This window comes from Candida oxycetoniae (assembly GCF_023343755.2).
Source record: "Candida oxycetoniae strain CBS 10844 chromosome Unknown scaffold6, whole genome shotgun sequence".
Classification (NCBI taxonomy): Eukaryota; Fungi; Ascomycota; class Pichiomycetes; order Serinales; family Debaryomycetaceae; genus Lodderomyces; species Lodderomyces oxycetoniae.
The window spans coordinates 94,667-113,167 of NW_026055365.1; the positions used below are offsets into that span (position 1 = coordinate 94,667).

The window sequence follows — 18,501 nt, forward strand, 5'->3', positions numbered from 1 at the left end:
GGGGGAGGGGGGGGGGGGGGGGGAGTAGACCTATGCCTATGATTGTATAAACAAAATGAAATGTATACATTTACGCGTTTACCAAAAAGAAAACAAAAGTATCGAGCGACACTGTCGAGCGACACTTTCGAGCAGAGCGAGATAGTGGAGCAACTCTCTGTACCTTGTAACGAGACTATCGAGCAGCTCTCTGTACCTTGTAACAAGACTATCGAGAAACTTTTTGTACCTTGTAACGACACTATCTCGCACTGCCCGATAGTAAAGCAACTCTTTGTAGCTTGGTCTTTCAAAAACAAAATTAAGATTGTAAAAAAGTATGAGGAACGAAGAGATGAGGAACGTAGAGATGAAGAGATGTAGAGGTGAAGAAACGTAGAGGTGAAGATATGAAGAAACGTAGAGATGCAGAGATGCAGAGATGTAGAAATATAGAGATGTAGAGATATAGAGATATAGAGATGAAGAATGAAGAAAGGAAAAATGGAAATTATAGAGATGTAGAGAGATGACAGTCAGTGCTGCTCAACAGTGTCGCAATGTAGAAACGTAGATTAGGATATACTAATCTAAAAAAAATCGTCAGTAGTATTCTACCTATCTAACATCAAAGTGATCACACAAGCTGTACCCTCCTCCCCATACGGGGCTGGATACTGTACCAATCTACGTAGTGGCTCCACTATCTCACTGTGCTCGACAGTGCCGCGATGTAGGAAAGAAGAGATGTAGAGGTGACAGTCAGTGCTGCTGCAGTACCGCGATGTAGGAAAGAAGAGATGTAGAGGTGACAGTCAGTGCTGCTGCAGTACCGCGATGTAGGAAAGAAGAGATGTAGAGGTGACAGTCAGTGCTGCTGCAGTACCGCGATGTAGAGATTTAACGATGTAGAGATGAAGAGGTGTAGGAATGAAGAGATGAAGAGGTGCTGCTACACTCTCACACTCTCGCTCTACTCAATAGTAAATAGTCGTGTAGTCGTCAGGCGAAAAAAGAAATGTTCTTTTCTCTCTTTGCCTTTTTTTTTCTTTTGTTGAAAAATCACCAATATGAATTATTACCAAAAAAAAAATAATACTTTAAAAACTAAACCTTTACTTTCTTGGAAAGAATTGTCCTTTTGGAGGTCGCAAAACAATACAGCGCCCCCATTCTGCTTTAATTTAACGATTGGTATGTCAGATACACTAGGAGACGAATTTTATCCTGCGTTTGCACCGTTTTTGGGGTTTGGTGGATGTGCCGCAGCAATGATATTATCCTGTGCTGGTGCAGCTATAGGGACAGCAAAGTCGGGAATAGGTATTTCAGGTATAGGTACATTTAAACCAGAATTGATTATGAAATCGTTAATACCAGTGGTCATGTCAGGGATCTTGTCAGTTTATGGGTTGGTTGTAGCAGTATTAATTGCCGGTGGCTTGTCACCTACAGAAAATTATTCATTATTTAATGGGTTTATGCATTTGGCTTGCGGGCTAGCTGTAGGTTTTGCTTGCTTGGCTTCCGGCTATGCTATAGGTATAGTTGGCGATGAAGGTGTCCGGCAGTTTATGCACCAGCCTCGATTGTTTGTGGGGATCGTATTGATATTGATTTTTGCTGAAGTTTTGGGATTATATGGAATGATTATAGCATTGATTTTAAATACAAAGGGAAGCAATTAAAAAAAAAAAGAAAACAGGAGGTTAAAACGATTAAAGTATTGGGGTTTTGTAATTTTTTTTTTTTTTTTTTGAAATATACAAGTAAGTTTTACATGGGAAATTACGTCTAATCTGTTTCCATTTTATCATCATCTTTGGGTTCTTGTGCTGCCATCTTTCTTTCTTCGTTTTCATCTTTTGCTGCTTTTGCTTCTGGTGCTTCTGCTTTGGTTTCGTTGTCCTTTTCTGTTACTCCAGCTTCTGCCTTTGACTCCTCACGTTTGAAATTTTTGTCACCAATAGTCACCCTGCCTGAATCATCAATATATTGTGATGAGTGTTTTTCCAAATATTGAACCGATCTATCAGAGTCCAAGAACAACATATAGGCTCTTTTAATATCCTGCAATTCAACCTGGCTACTCCTCTTTTTCAATGCAATTTGTTGTGCTACAGAAATCAAGTTACTTGCATACCGTAAGCTTGTCTCTTGTCCAATTTTGGTCAATAGAGCTAATGCGTCTCCACTCAATTCAACTTCTTCTTCTGTGGCTCTTATTGATAATATGGTCCTTATCTCATCTCCTGAATAACTAGTTGTATGAATAATTATAGATCTATCCAACAAGTCCAAAGGCATTCCATGTGGTGACTTGTAATCGGTGCCTCTTGTCTTGCTGATTCCACGATTGGTAGCCATTATAACAATAGGGGAGAAATCATCTTCTAATGCTCTGTTGATAAATGAAAAGCATTCAATATCCAACATATGTACTTCGTCAATAAACAAAACTCCTGGCACAATTTTTGCTTTACCTTCCTCTTTCCACTCAGCAACTTTGGTATTTATTTGATCACGAACTTCCGAACTAATTTCACCAGTATCACCAGAAAACAATGCCAAAAACCCTTGCTGTCTCGAGTTTATCACATCAATTTCATGTAGCGAAATCGTATGCACAACTTCTTTCCTCTTTTGCAATTCACCTTCAGGACATTGAACAAATTTGGTTTCTGGTCCCATAGCATCATAATCCCTAGCTCTCGTAAAAGATTTACCTAATTTGGTGATTTTGCCTGAAGCTTTATCAATTGATATAACATCACCTGCAAGTACTTTCTCCTTAGTTAATCCTTCAATCATCTTGCTTCCCAATTCGTAAACTGTTTCCATATCTGTAGTCTTTATTGTAAGCTTACCTTGTTTATGACCACCAGTTATAGACCTATCTATCTGAATCTCAACAACTTCACCTTCAATAATCTCAGTCTCCTCTTTGATCCTGATTCCTATTGATTTTCGAAAGGCTTGTGTTAGTGCTTCGGTTTTGGATACCTCTAAACTATACACCTCTGAAGCTGCTAGTGCTGTGAAAGGAACTTCAGAGCCTAGACTTTGCGATAGTCCCATTGCAATGGCCGTCTTACCAGTAGAAGGCGGTCCCGCAATCAAAACTGCCCTTCCTGCTATCTTTCCTGCTTGAACCATCTTTAAAACTATACCAGCCGCTTTCCTGGCTTGCAATTGGCCAACTAGTCCCTGCGCATTCTCTTTGGGCTGTAAATTATCCTCTAAACCAAGTCCCGTAATATGCGAGTGCGCCGCTATTAACGAGAGTCCACTGACATCTCTTGTTGTCACCTGAGTATTTATTGAAGTGGTCATTGATGTGAAAAAAAAGAAAATGAAAAAGGAAAGAGAAAGAGCGAACGCCGGTGTTTTCTAAGATTTGGTGAAAGCAATACCTTTCTTCTAGTAATGATGGTGGTGGTAGTGGTGGTGGTGGTGGTGCTGATGGGGGTTAAGTTTTTTTTTTTTTTTTTTTTTCAAAATTTTGGTGCAGTAGAGAAAGACGAGCTACCAAATGATTATATGTATATGAATATATGTACATGAATATATGTATATGAATATATGTATATGAATATATGTATATGAATATATGTATATGAATAAATGTATATTATCAAGTCTTACTATACTAAAGTTTCAAGTTTTTCAAGATAGAGCCTTCCTCATACATCGCATTGATTTGGGGTTTGAAAAACTTTGAAGCAACTGGTCTTTTTAATTTGGAAGTAGGAGTAATTACGTCTCTTTCCAATCTCAAAGGTTCAATATCAAAAAAAACATTGTGTAGTTTTTCAAATCCATTCAACTTTGAACCAACATTTGTATTGATATATAGTAAAATATGGGTCCTGATATCACGTTTGTTGCATATTTCAAGCAATGTCTCACGGTTTGAAAGATCGGCGGTAACATTGCACTGTTTCCGTAAAAACGGCACAATTGTAACTGGATCAATCCCAACAATTCCAACTAGATAAGATTGCATTGAGTTGCCGTGAGCATAAACCTGGGTCAAGATGGAATTTGATGTAAGATACGTGTTTTCAATTTTTTCAGGAGTAACATATTCTCCCTGAGCCAATTTGAAAAAATTTTTGACTCGATCAATGACGACAAAATAACCGGCCTCGGTGATTTGCACAACATCGCCAGTAGAAAACCAACCTTCTTTATCTGTTGCTTTTTCTGTCTCCTCAATGTTTTTGAAATATTGGGCAAACATTTGAGGTCCACGCAAGAGCATTTCCCCTCTTGGACCACCTTTGTCTGTAAGCCTGTACCCCATTTCGGGAAGATCGCGTAATCTGGCTTCGACACAAGGGGATATAGCACCACACGTCCCTGTACTAGAGGAGTGCAATGGTAAAGCCATCAATACACCAGCAAAAGATTCACTCGACCCATACCCTTGTGAAAATCCAATCCCCAAACTAGATTTTAAAAACTTGATTGTGTCAGGGGATATAGGTGCACCACCGGTAAAGCAATATTCAATGTTATCAAAGCCAATATTCTTTCTCAATTTTTTAATTAATGTTTGATCATAGATAAAATGTTCACCTTTGTTGCCATTCTCCAATTGCTTTTGACGCTTTTTTTCAAAAGCTTGTGAATATAAAGCTCTATTCAATTTCGAGGTAGAGTCGACTGTTGCTGCTTTTATACTAGCCTCAATTTTGGAAAAAATCCTTGGTACATTAGCCATAAATGTAGGTTTCCATAACTTCAAGTCCTCAAACAATGTCAATGGAGTTCCTCCCAATCTTGGAAAGGCAACCGACCCTCCAAACAAAAACACACTTGCTGACATGTGTCTTTCAAAGATGTGGGCTAGCGGCAAAAATGAAAATTCTTTAAAATTACTATGGTGTGGTAACAATATCGAGATTGACGAAATTGCCGCGGCAGCAGCTTTTTGAGCTAAAACAACCCCCTTTGGGTTAGCGCCAGTTGTTCCTGAAGTGAACGTAATGGTGAAGATGGATTCAGCATGCGGAGGGGTTTCTTCACGAGGAAAAATTGCTCCAATCTTTTCAACTTGGTGAATATCAAAAACCTTTATTTTATTTGCATCTGCTTCCTTTATCAATGCTGCATCGTGCTTAGTAAGAGGGTCCATTGAAACCATCATTATCAATGCTTTTAAATCTTGGGGATTTTTCTTCTTCAAGTTGATAAGATTGCTGATTTTGCTTTTCGAAGCTATTATAACCGGCGATTCAGTTACTTCCAAGATAAACTTGGAAGACTTTGGTCCTAGAGTATCATATAATGCAGTAGAAGTGATTGTACTGGACGAGCATGCTAAATCAGCAATAATCCATTCTGGTCTGTTCCCCGAGTAAAAAGTAACAACAAAGGAGAAATTATCCTTATCATACAGCTTATAATCCCTACTGTGGTTAACAATCTTCTGATGAGCTTCTAGAGACAAGTCCTTATAGTTGTTTGACTCCAACAAGAAGAATAAACCACCAACTAAATTCTTCTTGCGCTCTTGAACTTCGGTATAGGAGATGGTAGCGTACCTCTCCAAATGCAAATCATTTTCGTAATCGAATTCATGATAAGCCAAGCAAGGAGAATTGGGATGCCTTGATACCCCGGAGTTGAAGATAGCATGGTAGGTGTCTAGTTCTGGTAGAATACATGATTTCAAGCCATTGGGGAATGCACCGTTTCTGTAGATTTCCGAAAACCCTGGTTTCGCAGTACCAGGTATCTTAACTGATACACCACTAAGTTCCTCAGGAACAGGCAAAATATGGTTGATTAAAGTCTCGACTGAGAGACCTTCTGGGTTTTCAAAAATGTAGTCCTTTTCGTCAGAGGCATAGTTTGAGTCTAGATCAGAAATCGAGGGTAATTTAACAGACATGAAAATAAATAAAAAAAATGGAAAAAAAAATGGAAAAAAAAATGGAAAAAAAAATGGAAAAAAAAATGAAAAGTGAGTTGAAAGTGTTGGCTTAGTAAAGAAAAGAGTAGACCAGACTAGATCAAGGATTGGCGGCAAACATCTTGAATATATATACATATATATATATATGAATTAGTCACAAATATAATCCAGTATTAAGTGGAGACTGTTCCACTATGCAGTACTAGGAAAGTGGTTATGGTTCATTCATTGGTTGACTTGTTGATCTATTTCATTTGGCTTGATTGAGTGCAAAAAACAAAAAAAAATATACATACATAATAGATGGGGGGTTGTTTAACACAAAAGAAAATAGTAGTGTACTTATTGGAACCGTGTCCCATAATATCGAATTACATAGCATAACTTTACAAAACATTCTAGATTAAGCTACAAAACGCATCTAATTTGGAGAATTGTATTACAGTACCGGTAAAAATCCTGTTCTTAAAAAAGTGTGGGGGTGTAACTTTTCTTCCAGCATTCGACACTATTGAGCACAGACTACACCGACATTTTTTTTTTTTTACTTGTTACTGGGGTGGAAGTAACGGTAGTGATAACCACTACAAAACTTGAATTAGCTTGAAAGAGGGTGACTAGTTTTACTCGTTTTTTTTTTAGAGCCGAAACTCGTGGCAGTAGTAGAAGGAGGAAGGGAGAAAGAGAGAGGGGGGATACGAAAAAAAAGGTATCTCCAAGCGGGAAAGGGAAATTCCCCACACCTTTTTGCCGCTAACTTGAAATACAACCGAGAGGGCCGAGTATTACAATTAACAAAAGAAGAAAAGAAAACCAGAAGAAGCAAGCAGAAGAAAAGAAGAAAAGCAAGCAGAAGAAAAGTAACTAGTCATTGTCACTAGTCAGTGTTGCTCCACTATCGAGCAGAGAGAGATAGTGTCGTTTATCTCGCTTCTCGTTCCGTAATGCGCAATTGGTCAGTGTGCTCCACTATCCAGTGTCAAATAGTGTCTATAGTGTTGCTATCTAGTGCTGTTCCACTATCTCGCTCCGCTCGATAGTGTCTATAGTGTTGCTATCAAGTGCTGCTCCACTATCTCGCTCCGCTCGATAGTGTCTATAGTGTTGCCATCAAGTGCTGCTCCACTATCTCGCTCCGCTCTATAGTGTCGCTCGATAGTGTCTATAGTGTTGCTATCAAGTGCTGCTGCACTATCTCGCTCCGCTCTATAGTGTCGCTCGATAGTGTACCTGATTAAATCAATTACTAGTCTACGCTACCATCTCTTCTCAAAAAAGATGAGATGAGATGAGATGAAAAATATAATCAGAGATGGTAGCACGGATAAATATTAATCCGATCTATGTTGGTATAAGAGATGAATTGAACTACGCAAGTCCAAAACAGTCTCTCATTCTCATTCCCAGTCTAGTTTCTGTCCATTTGCAGTTCTAGATTCTGTCCGTTCCCGTTCTAATCTCTATCCATTCACGTCTGTTTTCTTCCTGTAAATTTCAATACATCAAACACGGGTTTGATTACATTTTTCATTGCATCTCCCTCAACACTTTTTTTAGTAGTGCACTCTATTGGTTTACGAGAAGATGAACCCAACGAATATATATATATATATATATATATAAATATATAATTCTCTGCTCAATAATACGGAACGATGATAAACATGTTGAGTAACAAAGTTGGGTAACAAATTTATTCGGTCTTATCTCCACCGAACACGAAGAACTAGTCCCAACATAGCCTCTCGCACTTGATCCTCTCTATTATTGATTGTTCTTTTAACTCCGCCCAGAGCAATGATAATAATGCTTATCTTGAGTTCTTGCTAGTTTTCCTAAATAACCCTTAATTCCGCCAAAGTCTCGAATAGCTGGGACAAGGTGACATATTTTCATAAATAAAAATTGGTGATTTTTACCTAGATGGTGCTGAGAGCTTTGTAGGCCATGTCTGTCTCTTCGACTTCAGAAAGTACTCATACTCAAGAAAGTACATCAGTGGCCCATAAAAAGAAAGTTAATGAATTCCAAGATGGTAGAAAAAGACCCGAATATTCATGGAAACAGAGCTGGGCAGATTGGTTCAAACAAAGTTGGAGTTCAGAATACAATGACCTCAAAGTCGAACATAGACTATTATCTCAGTTATCATTTTACCCAAAACCAACTCTTGCTACGGATAAGAGAAGAGGCGAAATAATCAACACGGATATTGGAAATGGACAGTATATCCATGAATTTTATATTGAAAATAACGAATTGGCCGACACCGACACCAACACAAACAATAGCAATAACAATAACAACGCTGTATCGATATTGCCTAATACATGTAAAGAAATAGTTCTAATACATGGCTATGCTGCATCGCTTGGCTTATTTATTGACAATTTCGATCTGCTAAGTTCAATACCTGGTATCAAGATCCATGCAATTGACTTGTTAGGCTTTGGAATGAGCTCAAGACCAAAATTCCCCCATTTACCATCCTCTACGAAACAAGACATTTATAAAGTAGAGGATTGGTTTATTGATCTGTTGGAAGTATGGCGTAAGAAAAGAGGTATTGAGAACTTTGTGTTAATGGGCCATTCATTTGGTGGATATTTGAGCTGTGCTTATGCTATGAAGTACAATAAACCCAAGAGTAAAAATGAGACGACGACAACGACTCAAAAATCGTCAAGCTTGATTGATAAATTAGTCTTGATAAGCCCTGTTGGTGTGGAAAGAAATAAGTTTTCTTTACTAGACAATCAGACAACGATACCACAGATTTCTATAGAGCAAGAAATACTAGCAGATCAAGAAGACATAGTACATGGGAGTCAGCTGGATTCTACAACAATTGCAACCTCAACCATTGAAGAGGAAAAGGGAGCAGAAAAAGGAGTACAGGTAGGAGCAGGAGGAAGGGGAGGAAGGACAGCAGCAGCAGCAGCAGCAGCAACAACAACAACAACAGCAGAAGCAGTAGAAGAAGAAAAGTCACAAACAAGTAGACAGAAAAGATTGTTCAACTACTTGTGGCAACACAATTTCTCTCCATTCTTCCTCATTCGGAATGCAGGGCCATTAAAGTCAAAGTGGATATCACAATGGACAACTCATAGATTTGCTCATACCTATTATCAAAATCAAGAAAGCTTTCAAAATATGCATGATTATATATATAGAGTTTTCAATGGGTACGGATCAGGAGAATATGCCATAACGAGAGTCTTGGCAGTTGGAGCATTGGCTAAATTGCCATTGTTAGATAGATGTCCTCAGAAATTTGTTGATATGAAGCTACCTACATTGTGGTTATACGGTGACAAGGACTGGATGAATGAAAAAGCAGGTGAAGAGATTACAGACGAAATCAATAAGTTGTCCATGCAACAATATTCAAAACGATTAGCAGAATTTGCAATTGTTAAAAATGCTGGTCACCATTTATACCTTGACAATCCTCCGGATTTCGCTAAAATTGTATTTAACTTTTTGGGTTTTGTTGAGAAGAAGTAGTTGGGCGTATATTTTATAAACTAGACAAGGCAAACTCAGAGCAAGTAGAAAGAAAATGACGTATATATATATATATATATATCAATCAAAGTATCTTATTTAATTGATCATTACAATACTCTTGGATCTCTTTCAATTTAGCTCTCTGTTTAGTTTCAATCTGTTTAAACTCTCTCTCCACTTCACTTTGCAATTCATTTCTTTTTTGAAGCATTGTAAACTCAACCATTTTCAATTTGTTTAACACATTGGAAGAAAACAATCTGAGACTCTCGTTTATGACATTTATCGGTTCACTGGAATATAAAGACTTGGATGTTGCAGATTCTTCCACCATTAGGGAAGTTTTATCCGTTGTTGTTGTTGGGTATTCAGTAAAATCAGCACCAACTGGAGTAGACGTTCGGAAATCTTGTGATTGTGGAATTTCTTGCATGCTTAACATTTGAGTATCAATGGCTCTAGATAACCGTTGTTTCGGCGCCTTGATCACTTGGGAGTCTTCAAAAGTTGGCAAAATATTATTCTTTTTGAGTCGATTTGTATCAATTCGAGAAACTGAGTTGTCTTTTTTCCAATTATCCAAAACACTATTATCAAAGCTTTGTGACTTGATATGTTGTTTGCGTTTTGTGTATCGAAAGTTTCTTCTTTTTCTAGCAGTACGTTTTTTATAATGTTGTTGAAGTCTTAACGTTGGTTTCTCATCACTTAATTCTTGCGAGTTCTCTCTAGTATCCTTGACTGACACTTTGTCTTGAACGATATCACCATTTTTCAACAGAGCTACTACTACTTTGGATTCGATAATCTCATTTTGCATAACTGTATCAACAGAAATTTTTCGGCCCCTTAAGGACTTTAAATAACTGATCAACCAATTATAATGTACCACATCTTTTATTTTCAATTCAAAACATATATTTGACAAGCTTTTCCCATCGGCAGTTACTAGTGAGAAAGACTTTAGAATTTCATTCATTGAGTATTGGCTGGACCGTGTTTTGCGCTCATTGCAACATGCAAAATGAAGCTTTACTATGCAGTTTGGGTTGGGCAAGATTTCATAGGAATCCAAAACCATCAAATTTATATAATGACAGTAACTTCGCTCATTATGTTGCACCCATAAGACGAGAACCTCTTTGTCTATTGGCTGTACATAACAGTTTAACCCAGATAGTTTTGAGTTTTGCGTATGTGTACTTGTCTTTACACAGCATTGGATAAGATTTGCGAAATTGGGATTAACTGATTCAATGTACCTAATATAAGGGAAAACCAAGTTTGGTAAAAACACGGGCTCCAACTTCAACAGGAAAAGCAATTCAATCATATTCATAAGCGTTGAAAAATCTCTATTGAGATTCAAAAGTTGTTTAAATTTCACCATATTGGCTCTGGTGTTGATGATATCTCGAACTGTGTCTAACAAATAGTTATCACGAATAATGATACACAACAACCTAGAGCTCAACCAGCTTACCGACGGAGTATTGTTCAATGCATCGTCAACCAACTTGTGCAACACAATGGTATCCTCAGACCTCACAAAAACCTTCAACAATAGGGGCCAGAACAATCTCATGGTTTTGGGCAAATGACACCTCATAAATGAGTTCAAACTGAGGTTAATAAGAAACCAGCAAACTCGGTCTTCATAAATCTCTTCAAAATGGATTCTTTGAAATAGCTCCTCTAAACAAAGTTTGATATCGGCAATATCTTTTCCAGAACATGCCGTGTCGGGTGTCAATTCGTTGAGCCATGAATTGAGCTTATTGATGTGGATCCTATTAATGTTGTACAACGCGCCAGTCTTTCTTCCTAAAAGCTGAGTAATGAAAACTCGAAAACTTTTGGTAAATTCTCCAAGATTGAAACTTCTTTTCATCTTGAGATGTTCTTGATTACCTTCCCAAGCAGCAAAATGAGCCCAAATAGAAGAAATAACCCTTATTATTACTGTTATTACCACTTATGCTATCTTGTGTGTATGGTGGTGGTGTGCCTTTTTTTGCAACCAAATTTTGGTAAAACAGCGGAGAAACAAGTCCGGTCACGTGAGAGAAGGTTAATTAAAAATGGTCAAGTGGAACCCAAGAGTCCAGAGCCCAGAGCAAGAGGTGGCTTGTTCTTTGCTAAGATTAGTTATTGTTAATAGTGTCGGTGTAGTCAGTGCTGCTCTACTATCGAGCGGAGCGAGATAGTAAAGCATAGTGTCGGTGTAGTCAGTGCTGCTCAATAATGTTAATAGTGTCGGTGTAGTCAGTGCTGCTCAATAATGTTAATAGTGTCGGTGTAGTCTGTGCTGCTCAATAGTGTGGATAGTGTGGATAGTGTGGATAGTGTCGGTATAGTCAGTGCTGCTCGATAGTGTGGATAGTGTGGATAGTGTTAATAGTGTGGATAGTGTTAATAGTGTCAGTGTAGTCAGTGCTACTCTACTATCTCGCTCTGCTCGATAGTGTAGTGTAGTGTCGAGTTTTACCACCTATGGGTCTCATCGCCTTCGTCCCAAGCTCTCTCAATGTATCCCAATTCTCGCTTTACCCTCTCGACGGTTTTTTCGTCTCCCATGTTCTTCCCAATGTTATCACTTATTTTTATACATGGTTCCCCATTGGCTTCCTTTAATTTTATAACAATGTTCAAAGGCAAGGACTTTTCGCCTGTAGATGAGTTTGTAAAATCATTTGTAAAAAAAGTGCCTATGCCAAAAGTAGATAAAAGACCTAGCTTTGTAGCAGTTTCTTTATACTTTATGCATTTCTCAATATTGAGGGAGTCACTGAAACAAATCACTTTGGTGTTTTTTGGAATATGGTGTTTTTCGTAATGAGTTGCAATCTTTTCTGCAAATAGTTCCGGATCCCCCGAGTCCTGTCTTACACCAGCATAGATATCAATGTACGGCGAGGTGAAAAACTCAAGGTAGTTATCCGTGCCAAAAGTATCTGTTAATGCTAAACCGGCATACTTTGGACCAAAAGTATCGATCCAGTAGTCCATGGCAAGCTTATTGGCTTCCTTGTAGTTCTGTGTAATAGCCGCGATTCCCATATACCATTCATGAGCAACAGTTCCCGTTGGAGTCAAACCATATTGCATAGCAAGGAGCACGTTGGAGGTACCTTGGATGTACTTTGTTTTTGACTCTGCAACAACATCTTTAATTGCTTTTATCACAATTTCTTGTGCTTCAAACGATCTTCTTCTGCGAGTTCCAAATTCGCTAAAAACGCACCCATTTTGAATCAATTTGATAACTTTGGATTTAGCATTTTCGTACTGGCCCGTGTAATCCCAACAAGTATCAACAAACTTGAAATAAGCTTCCGAGATTATAGCCAATAGCGGGATTTCGTAGAGTATGGTGCTGCTCCAAGGCCCTACAATCTCCAACTCAAAATCCTCACCAGCAATATATTTAATTTGCAAAGCTGGATCGAGTTTGAACGTTTTCAAATAGTCAAGATACTCAGCCAGCAATTGCGGTAAAGTTTTCCCCAAGTATGCGATTTCTTGGGGAGTGAACCTAAGGTCTCCCATTAAAGAGATTTGTTCTTTCACCCATTCAATCGCTTTAGAGTTGAGCTTTAAGTCTGGGGTCCGGTTTTTATACCAATATTTTACCTCGGTATCGGGGAATTGCTTGTATACTGCTGCTTGCATAAAGATCTTGTAAAGATCAGTATCCAAAAGGGAGGTGATCACACATCTTGACCCTGTAATTGAACCCATCTTAGACTTAATAGCAAGGAAAAGGTTCAGATAATAAGTACAGACTCAATCAAATGAGACAATAGTCGCACTTTTAATATGAGAGAGATGACTTAACATCAGATGGGGCTGGGGCGCTTAGCACTAATTGAAAAAAAAAAATATGGCCCAAGAAAGATAACCATGAATCAGACCACACAAAACTACAAAGAAAAGGCTTGTAAAAAAAATACTACTCTTCTATAGTAGGGTACTCTTCATTACTAGGTGTGTGTTTCATCAAAGGAGGAGATGGTGGTGGTAGAGGGTAATCTCTTTCAAAGTAGTGCGCAGTTTATCAATTTTTATTCCTCTTTAACACTCGCGATATCCCCTTGTGGAAATTTATCACTCTATAGCTTAATATAGGGCAAGGCCAAATATTAGTGTAGTAGAGCGGAAAAGCTATACAGGACTCCCCCACAGCAGAATGTCTTATACGAAGGAACAAGAGACTGTGGTTTTGCGAGTACTTTCATACAAGAGTCACCAATTTTACGAGATTTTAGAGGTGAAGAGGACAGCGACTGAGCCCGAAATTAAAAAATCATATAGAAAATTAGCGATAAAATGCCATCCTGACAAGAATCCACACCCGAGATCTTCTGAAGCGTTCAAGGTGCTTAACAAGGCATGGGAAGTGTTGAGTGACCCACAGAAGAAAAATATATTTGACCAAACTGGTACAGATCCAACATCGAGGTTTGCTGGTGGTGCCGCTACTGGTGGTGGTGGTGGTGGTGGTGCTGGCGCTTCGCCATTTGGAGGAAGAACCGGGTTTGCAGGTCCATCCGGTGCCATGCCTTTTGAAAATGATTTGTTCAATTTGTTTTTCGGTGGAGGTGGAGGTGGCGGGCCTAGTCCATTTGCCGCGGGACCAACTTTCACATTTGGCAATAACGGGTTTACATTTCAATCGTTTGGTGGAGGTCAAGACCCATTTATGAGACATAGGAGGACAGCAAGGAGGACAGCTAGGCCTGCATCACAATCGAATACCCAAACACAAAACGCAAATCGGGAATCACAAACACTACTTGAGGGGTTAAAGGGGCTTTTACCAATTTTGTTAGTTTTACTCGTTCCCATACTATCGGCAATTTTCTCAGACAATACAGCACCAGATTACTCATTTATCCCCACACGGGAGTACAAAGTTGAGAGGAGAACCCCCAAATACAAAATACCATTTTATGTAAACGACGGGTTTGCTAAAAAGAATGAAAAGAAAACGAGGAAACAATTGAGGAATTATGATTCAAAAGTGGAAAACTTATTTATACACGATAAGAGAGCAAAATGTGCACGAGAACAAACCCGTAGAGACCAAATGATCGAGGATGCGCAAGGATGGTTTTACACAGATATGGAAATGATTAACGAGGCTGAGAATATGCCTATGCCAAATTGCGATGTTCTTAGAAGTTTGAATCTATTGTAAAAGAATGAATTAGAGGATAAAGTCTGCACCTGGTCTGGGGGGAAAAACGTCGCATATATATATATGTATATATACATAAAAATAGAGGAAACAAAAAAAGTCTAGGCTGGTTAAGCCGTGTGTCAAGTCTTCTACTAAACATCTAATTGGAAAACTCTCTCCATCTCTCCATCTCTCTGATCTTTCAATTTTTATAATTATAAAGGCACTATCGAGCGATACTATCGAACAATACTATCGAACAATACTATCGAGCAGAGCGAGATAGTGTTGTAACAAGCTACAGAGTGTTGATCCACTATCGAGCGACACTATCGAGCAATACTATCAAGCGAAGCGAGATAGTGTTGTAACAAGCTACAGAGTGTTGCTCTACCTTTTCGCTTCGCTCGATGGTCGCTTCGCTTGATAGTGTCTACAGAGTGTTGCACCACCATCTCGCTTCGCTCGATGGTCGCTTCTCTCGATGGTCGCTTCTCTCGATGGTCGCTTCTCTCGATGGTCGCTTCGCTCAATGGTGGGCAGGTAACGATGATTCTGGTAGCGCGCATTGAACTGATTTTTTTTTTTTCATTCAACTCATTTAGTAAGTGGCGAAAGGTTTCATATATATATTGAACGAGTTTAAACAAGGTGAAACAAGGTAAAACAAGGTATTAGACTCCTTCACGCAATGTTCAGAAATAACTATGATAACGACTCTGTCACATACTCGCCAACCGGACGGTTATTTCAAGTTGAGTACGCGTTAGAGGCTATCAAACAAGGTAGTGCTGCTGTGGGATTAGTATCAAAGGATAACGTTGTTTTGGTGGCATTGAAAAGAAATGCCGAGGAATTGGGGTCATATCAAAAGAAAATAATCAAAATCGATGATCATATGGGGGTTGCATTAGCAGGGTTGGCTCCCGATGCTAGAGTGTTGTCCAATTTTTTGCGAAAACAAGCCATGCAGTGTAAAATGATTTTCAATCGTCCAATACAAACTTACAAAGCAGCATTGACAATTGCTGATAAGGCTCAAGAAAATACTCAGAGTTACGGATCTAGACCGTATGGTGTGGGTTTGTTGATTGCTGGTTACGACGAAACGGGGGCACATCTCTTGGAATTTCAACCTTCGGGGTCTGTGCTTGAATACTACGGCGCCGCTATTGGAGCAAGATCACAAGCTGCACGAACTTACTTGGAAAGAAATTTGGAAGAGATCAAGGCGAGTGATACAGTGGAGAAGTTGATTGTACATGGGTTGTATGCATTAAGAGACACATTGAGTCAGGATGTTGAGCTTACTTTGAAAAATACCAGTGTTTGTGTTGTTGGCAAAGACCAACCATTTGTCTTGTATGATGACGAAAATGTCCAGCAGTGGTTGGACAAACTAGATTCTGTTACCAATGAGAGAAATAGAACGGATGGCGGTGATGATGACAACGACAATGATAATGATGAAGACGGAAACAGCACAGCCACCCCGGGAGACGCTAGTGAGAGTAAAGAGGAAAAGAAACCAGCTACCGAAGATAAGATGGAAACCGATGAATAAAAAAAATAAAAAATATTAAAAAAAAAAAAAAAACCAAACTATTTACTGTCTTGTTTTTGTTTTTCTTGTTCTTGTTCTTGTTCTTGTTCTTGTTGTTGCCTTATTGCCACCTTCTTAATTGCTTCCATGCATTTTGCTTGCATTTCGTTCAATGCTTGATTCAACAATTTTGGATCGTGCAATTTGTGACCACTTCTAATATCATCAATCATTGTCTTAATCCTTTTAATATCCTCTCTGATCAAGTTCTTTTCGGTGCCTTCCATTTGGTCCCCGAATTGAATTAATGCAAGATCGGTGTCTGTACATAATATTTCGGCCCTCGACGCATGCTCAAAGTATTTACGCATCTCTTCGTCATTGACTTTGTTCTGTTTACTTTCCTGGATCATTTTCTCAATCTCCGAATCAGTTAATCCAATTTCGGTTACTTGTATTGATACGGTATTTGGTTTTCCATAATGGGGCGAGTCTTTGGAATATGGTGTTTTATCGGTAGCACTCACGCTTATTATTCCGTCCGCATCAATTTCAAACTCAACCGCGATTTGCGGCGTTCCCTTGGGTCCAGGGGGTATATTCGACAATTTGAAATGTCCAATTAGTTTGTTGTCCTTGACCAACATTCTCTCTCCTTGATAAACTCGAATTTCTACTCCAGTTTGCCCATCTACAGCTGTGGAGAAAATCTGCTCCTTTTTAATAGGCACGGCAGAATTTCGAGGAATCAATGGGCTAAAAATACCACCATAAGTCTCAATTCCTAGTGATAGCGGCGTCACGTCTAGTAGTACCACATTTTTCACCTGTCCCGATAACACGGCACCTTGTATTGCTGCGCCAATCGCTACCGCCTCATCGGGATTGACAGCAGTGCTTGGTTCTTTGCCAAAAAGTTCAGCAACAACTTCTCTTATCTTTGGCATCCTCGTCATACCGCCTACTAACAATATCTCGTCAATATCCTTCATCTTCAAGTCGGCATCTCTAACACACCTCCTAACGGGCTCAATCACTTTCTCAATCAATGCAAGAGTCATTTTGTCAAATTCATCGCGGCTCAATTTCATGTCTATGTGCTTGTCTTTATAAATAAATGGTATTTTGATTTCCGTTTCGTGAACCTTGGATAGTTCAATCTTGACCTCTTCAGCTGCTTCCCGAATACGCTGTACAGCCAACTGGTCTCTGAAAAGGTCCACACCATATTTGCGTTTGAAATCATTGACAATATGATTCAATAAAACTACATCGAAATCTTCTCCTCCCAAATGGGTATTGCCGTTTGTTGCTCTCACTTCAAAAACTCCGTTTTCTATGTCTAATATGGATACATCAAAGGTTCCTCCACCGAAATCAAAAACAGCAATAATGCCATCTTCTCTCGATTTATCACAACCATACGCCAAAGCTGCTGCTGTCGGCTCATTAATTACCCGAAGTATATCTAGTCCAACAGATTTTCCGGAACTTTTAGTTGCTTGTCTTTGGTTGTCGTTGAAATAAGCAGGTACTGTTACCACTGCTCGATCAATTTTCTCTCCCAAATGGTCCTCTGCTATTTCACGCATTCTCTGCAAAATAAAGCCTCCAATCTTTAATGGGTTTATTTGCTCACCACTTGACAACTCCAATATGGCATCACCTTGCTTGTCGGGGACTATAGTATATGGTACATTCTGTAAATCCCTTTGTACTTCTGGGTCATCGAATTTCCTTCCAATTAGTCTCTTAGTAGCAAAGAAGGTGTTCTTTGGATTTAGAACAGCTTGCCGTTTTGCCGAAACGCCAATGAGCTTCTTATTCTTGTCGCTACCTTCAAAAGCTACTACTGAAGGCGTAGTTCTTCTACCCTCGTCATCTTCCAAAATACGCGACTGGTTATCAGGCCCTACTATCGCAACAGCTGAATTGGTCGTCCCTAGATCAATTCCTATCACATTGTGTTTAAATCTCCTGGAATTTCGAAATAAGCCGTACCGGTTGAAACATCGTCTAAGCATAACTATCGAGCAAAGCGAGATAGTGGTGCACACTGACTAGCTTGTTATAACAATATCGAGCAAGGAGAAGGGAAAGTCAATGGAAAATATTGAGAGCAAACCGAGGTTGGAAGAAATAAGATACTCATCGATGTTTACTGACTTTTAAAGATCATCGTAACGCTTCCTATCAACTGGTAATATGATCGCTACCAATTGGCCGAAACTATAGTAAGCCTAACCTTGACCCCTCTACAAGGTTGAAGAAGTTTGGCAATAATGAAATGGGTGTTATATATATAACAACGCTTTCTATATCTATATAAACAAACCTTATTCAAGTTCATTGCTCCCTTTT

The 18,501-nt window shown here is 39.0% G+C and overlaps 9 protein-coding genes across 9 annotated transcripts; 4 read left to right on the forward strand and 5 right to left on the reverse strand. All coding sequences in view use genetic code 12, as the record gives it.

The window, feature by feature from the left end:
- Nucleotides 1-1,175: 1,175 nt before the first annotated feature.
- On the forward strand, nucleotides 1,176-1,667 carry VMA11 (H(+)-transporting V0 sector ATPase subunit c'; the record flags this gene model as incomplete). The annotated part of the gene is made up of 1 exon (XM_049326542.1): nucleotides 1,176-1,667. The coding sequence occupies one exon, from the start codon at nucleotides 1,176-1,178 to the stop codon at nucleotides 1,665-1,667; it is 492 nt and encodes a 163-aa protein (XP_049182226.1).
- Nucleotides 1,668-1,773: 106 nt separating this feature from the next.
- RVB2 (RuvB family ATP-dependent DNA helicase reptin) lies at nucleotides 1,774-3,312 on the reverse strand (the record flags this gene model as incomplete). The annotated part of the gene is made up of 1 exon (XM_049326543.1): nucleotides 1,774-3,312. The coding sequence occupies one exon, from the start codon at nucleotides 3,310-3,312 to the stop codon at nucleotides 1,774-1,776; it is 1,539 nt and encodes a 512-aa protein (XP_049182227.1).
- Nucleotides 3,313-3,628: 316 nt separating this feature from the next.
- FAA2-3 (Faa2-3p) lies at nucleotides 3,629-5,878 on the reverse strand (the record flags this gene model as incomplete). The annotated part of the gene is made up of 1 exon (XM_049326544.1): nucleotides 3,629-5,878. The coding sequence occupies one exon, from the start codon at nucleotides 5,876-5,878 to the stop codon at nucleotides 3,629-3,631; it is 2,250 nt and encodes a 749-aa protein (XP_049182228.1).
- Nucleotides 5,879-7,849: 1,971 nt separating this feature from the next.
- On the forward strand, nucleotides 7,850-9,412 carry KGF56_000616 (uncharacterized protein; the record flags this gene model as incomplete). The annotated part of the gene is made up of 1 exon (XM_049326545.1): nucleotides 7,850-9,412. One exon carries the CDS (start codon nucleotides 7,850-7,852, stop codon nucleotides 9,410-9,412), a length of 1,563 nt encoding a protein of 520 aa, XP_049182229.1.
- An 85-nt stretch (nucleotides 9,413-9,497) lies between these two features.
- KGF56_000617 (uncharacterized protein) lies at nucleotides 9,498-11,306 on the reverse strand (the record flags this gene model as incomplete). The annotated part of the gene is made up of 1 exon (XM_049326546.1): nucleotides 9,498-11,306. The coding sequence occupies one exon, from the start codon at nucleotides 11,304-11,306 to the stop codon at nucleotides 9,498-9,500; it is 1,809 nt and encodes a 602-aa protein (XP_049182230.1).
- A 593-nt stretch (nucleotides 11,307-11,899) lies between these two features.
- NPT1 (nicotinate phosphoribosyltransferase) lies at nucleotides 11,900-13,156 on the reverse strand (the record flags this gene model as incomplete). Its single annotated transcript, XM_049326547.1, has 1 exon — nucleotides 11,900-13,156. One exon carries the CDS (start codon nucleotides 13,154-13,156, stop codon nucleotides 11,900-11,902), a length of 1,257 nt encoding a protein of 418 aa, XP_049182231.1.
- A 448-nt stretch (nucleotides 13,157-13,604) lies between these two features.
- Nucleotides 13,605-14,615, forward strand: HLJ1 (type I HSP40 co-chaperone; the record flags this gene model as incomplete). The annotated part of the gene is made up of 1 exon (XM_049326548.1): nucleotides 13,605-14,615. One exon carries the CDS (start codon nucleotides 13,605-13,607, stop codon nucleotides 14,613-14,615), a length of 1,011 nt encoding a protein of 336 aa, XP_049182232.1.
- Nucleotides 14,616-15,288: 673 nt separating this feature from the next.
- Nucleotides 15,289-16,161, forward strand: PRE5 (proteasome core particle subunit alpha 6; the record flags this gene model as incomplete). Its single annotated transcript, XM_049326550.1, has 1 exon — nucleotides 15,289-16,161. One exon carries the CDS (start codon nucleotides 15,289-15,291, stop codon nucleotides 16,159-16,161), a length of 873 nt encoding a protein of 290 aa, XP_049182233.1.
- Nucleotides 16,162-16,199: 38 nt separating this feature from the next.
- On the reverse strand, nucleotides 16,200-18,164 carry KGF56_000621 (Hsp70 family ATPase; the record flags this gene model as incomplete). The annotated part of the gene is made up of 1 exon (XM_049326551.1): nucleotides 16,200-18,164. One exon carries the CDS (start codon nucleotides 18,162-18,164, stop codon nucleotides 16,200-16,202), a length of 1,965 nt encoding a protein of 654 aa, XP_049182234.1.
- Nucleotides 18,165-18,501: the final 337 nt, after the last annotated feature.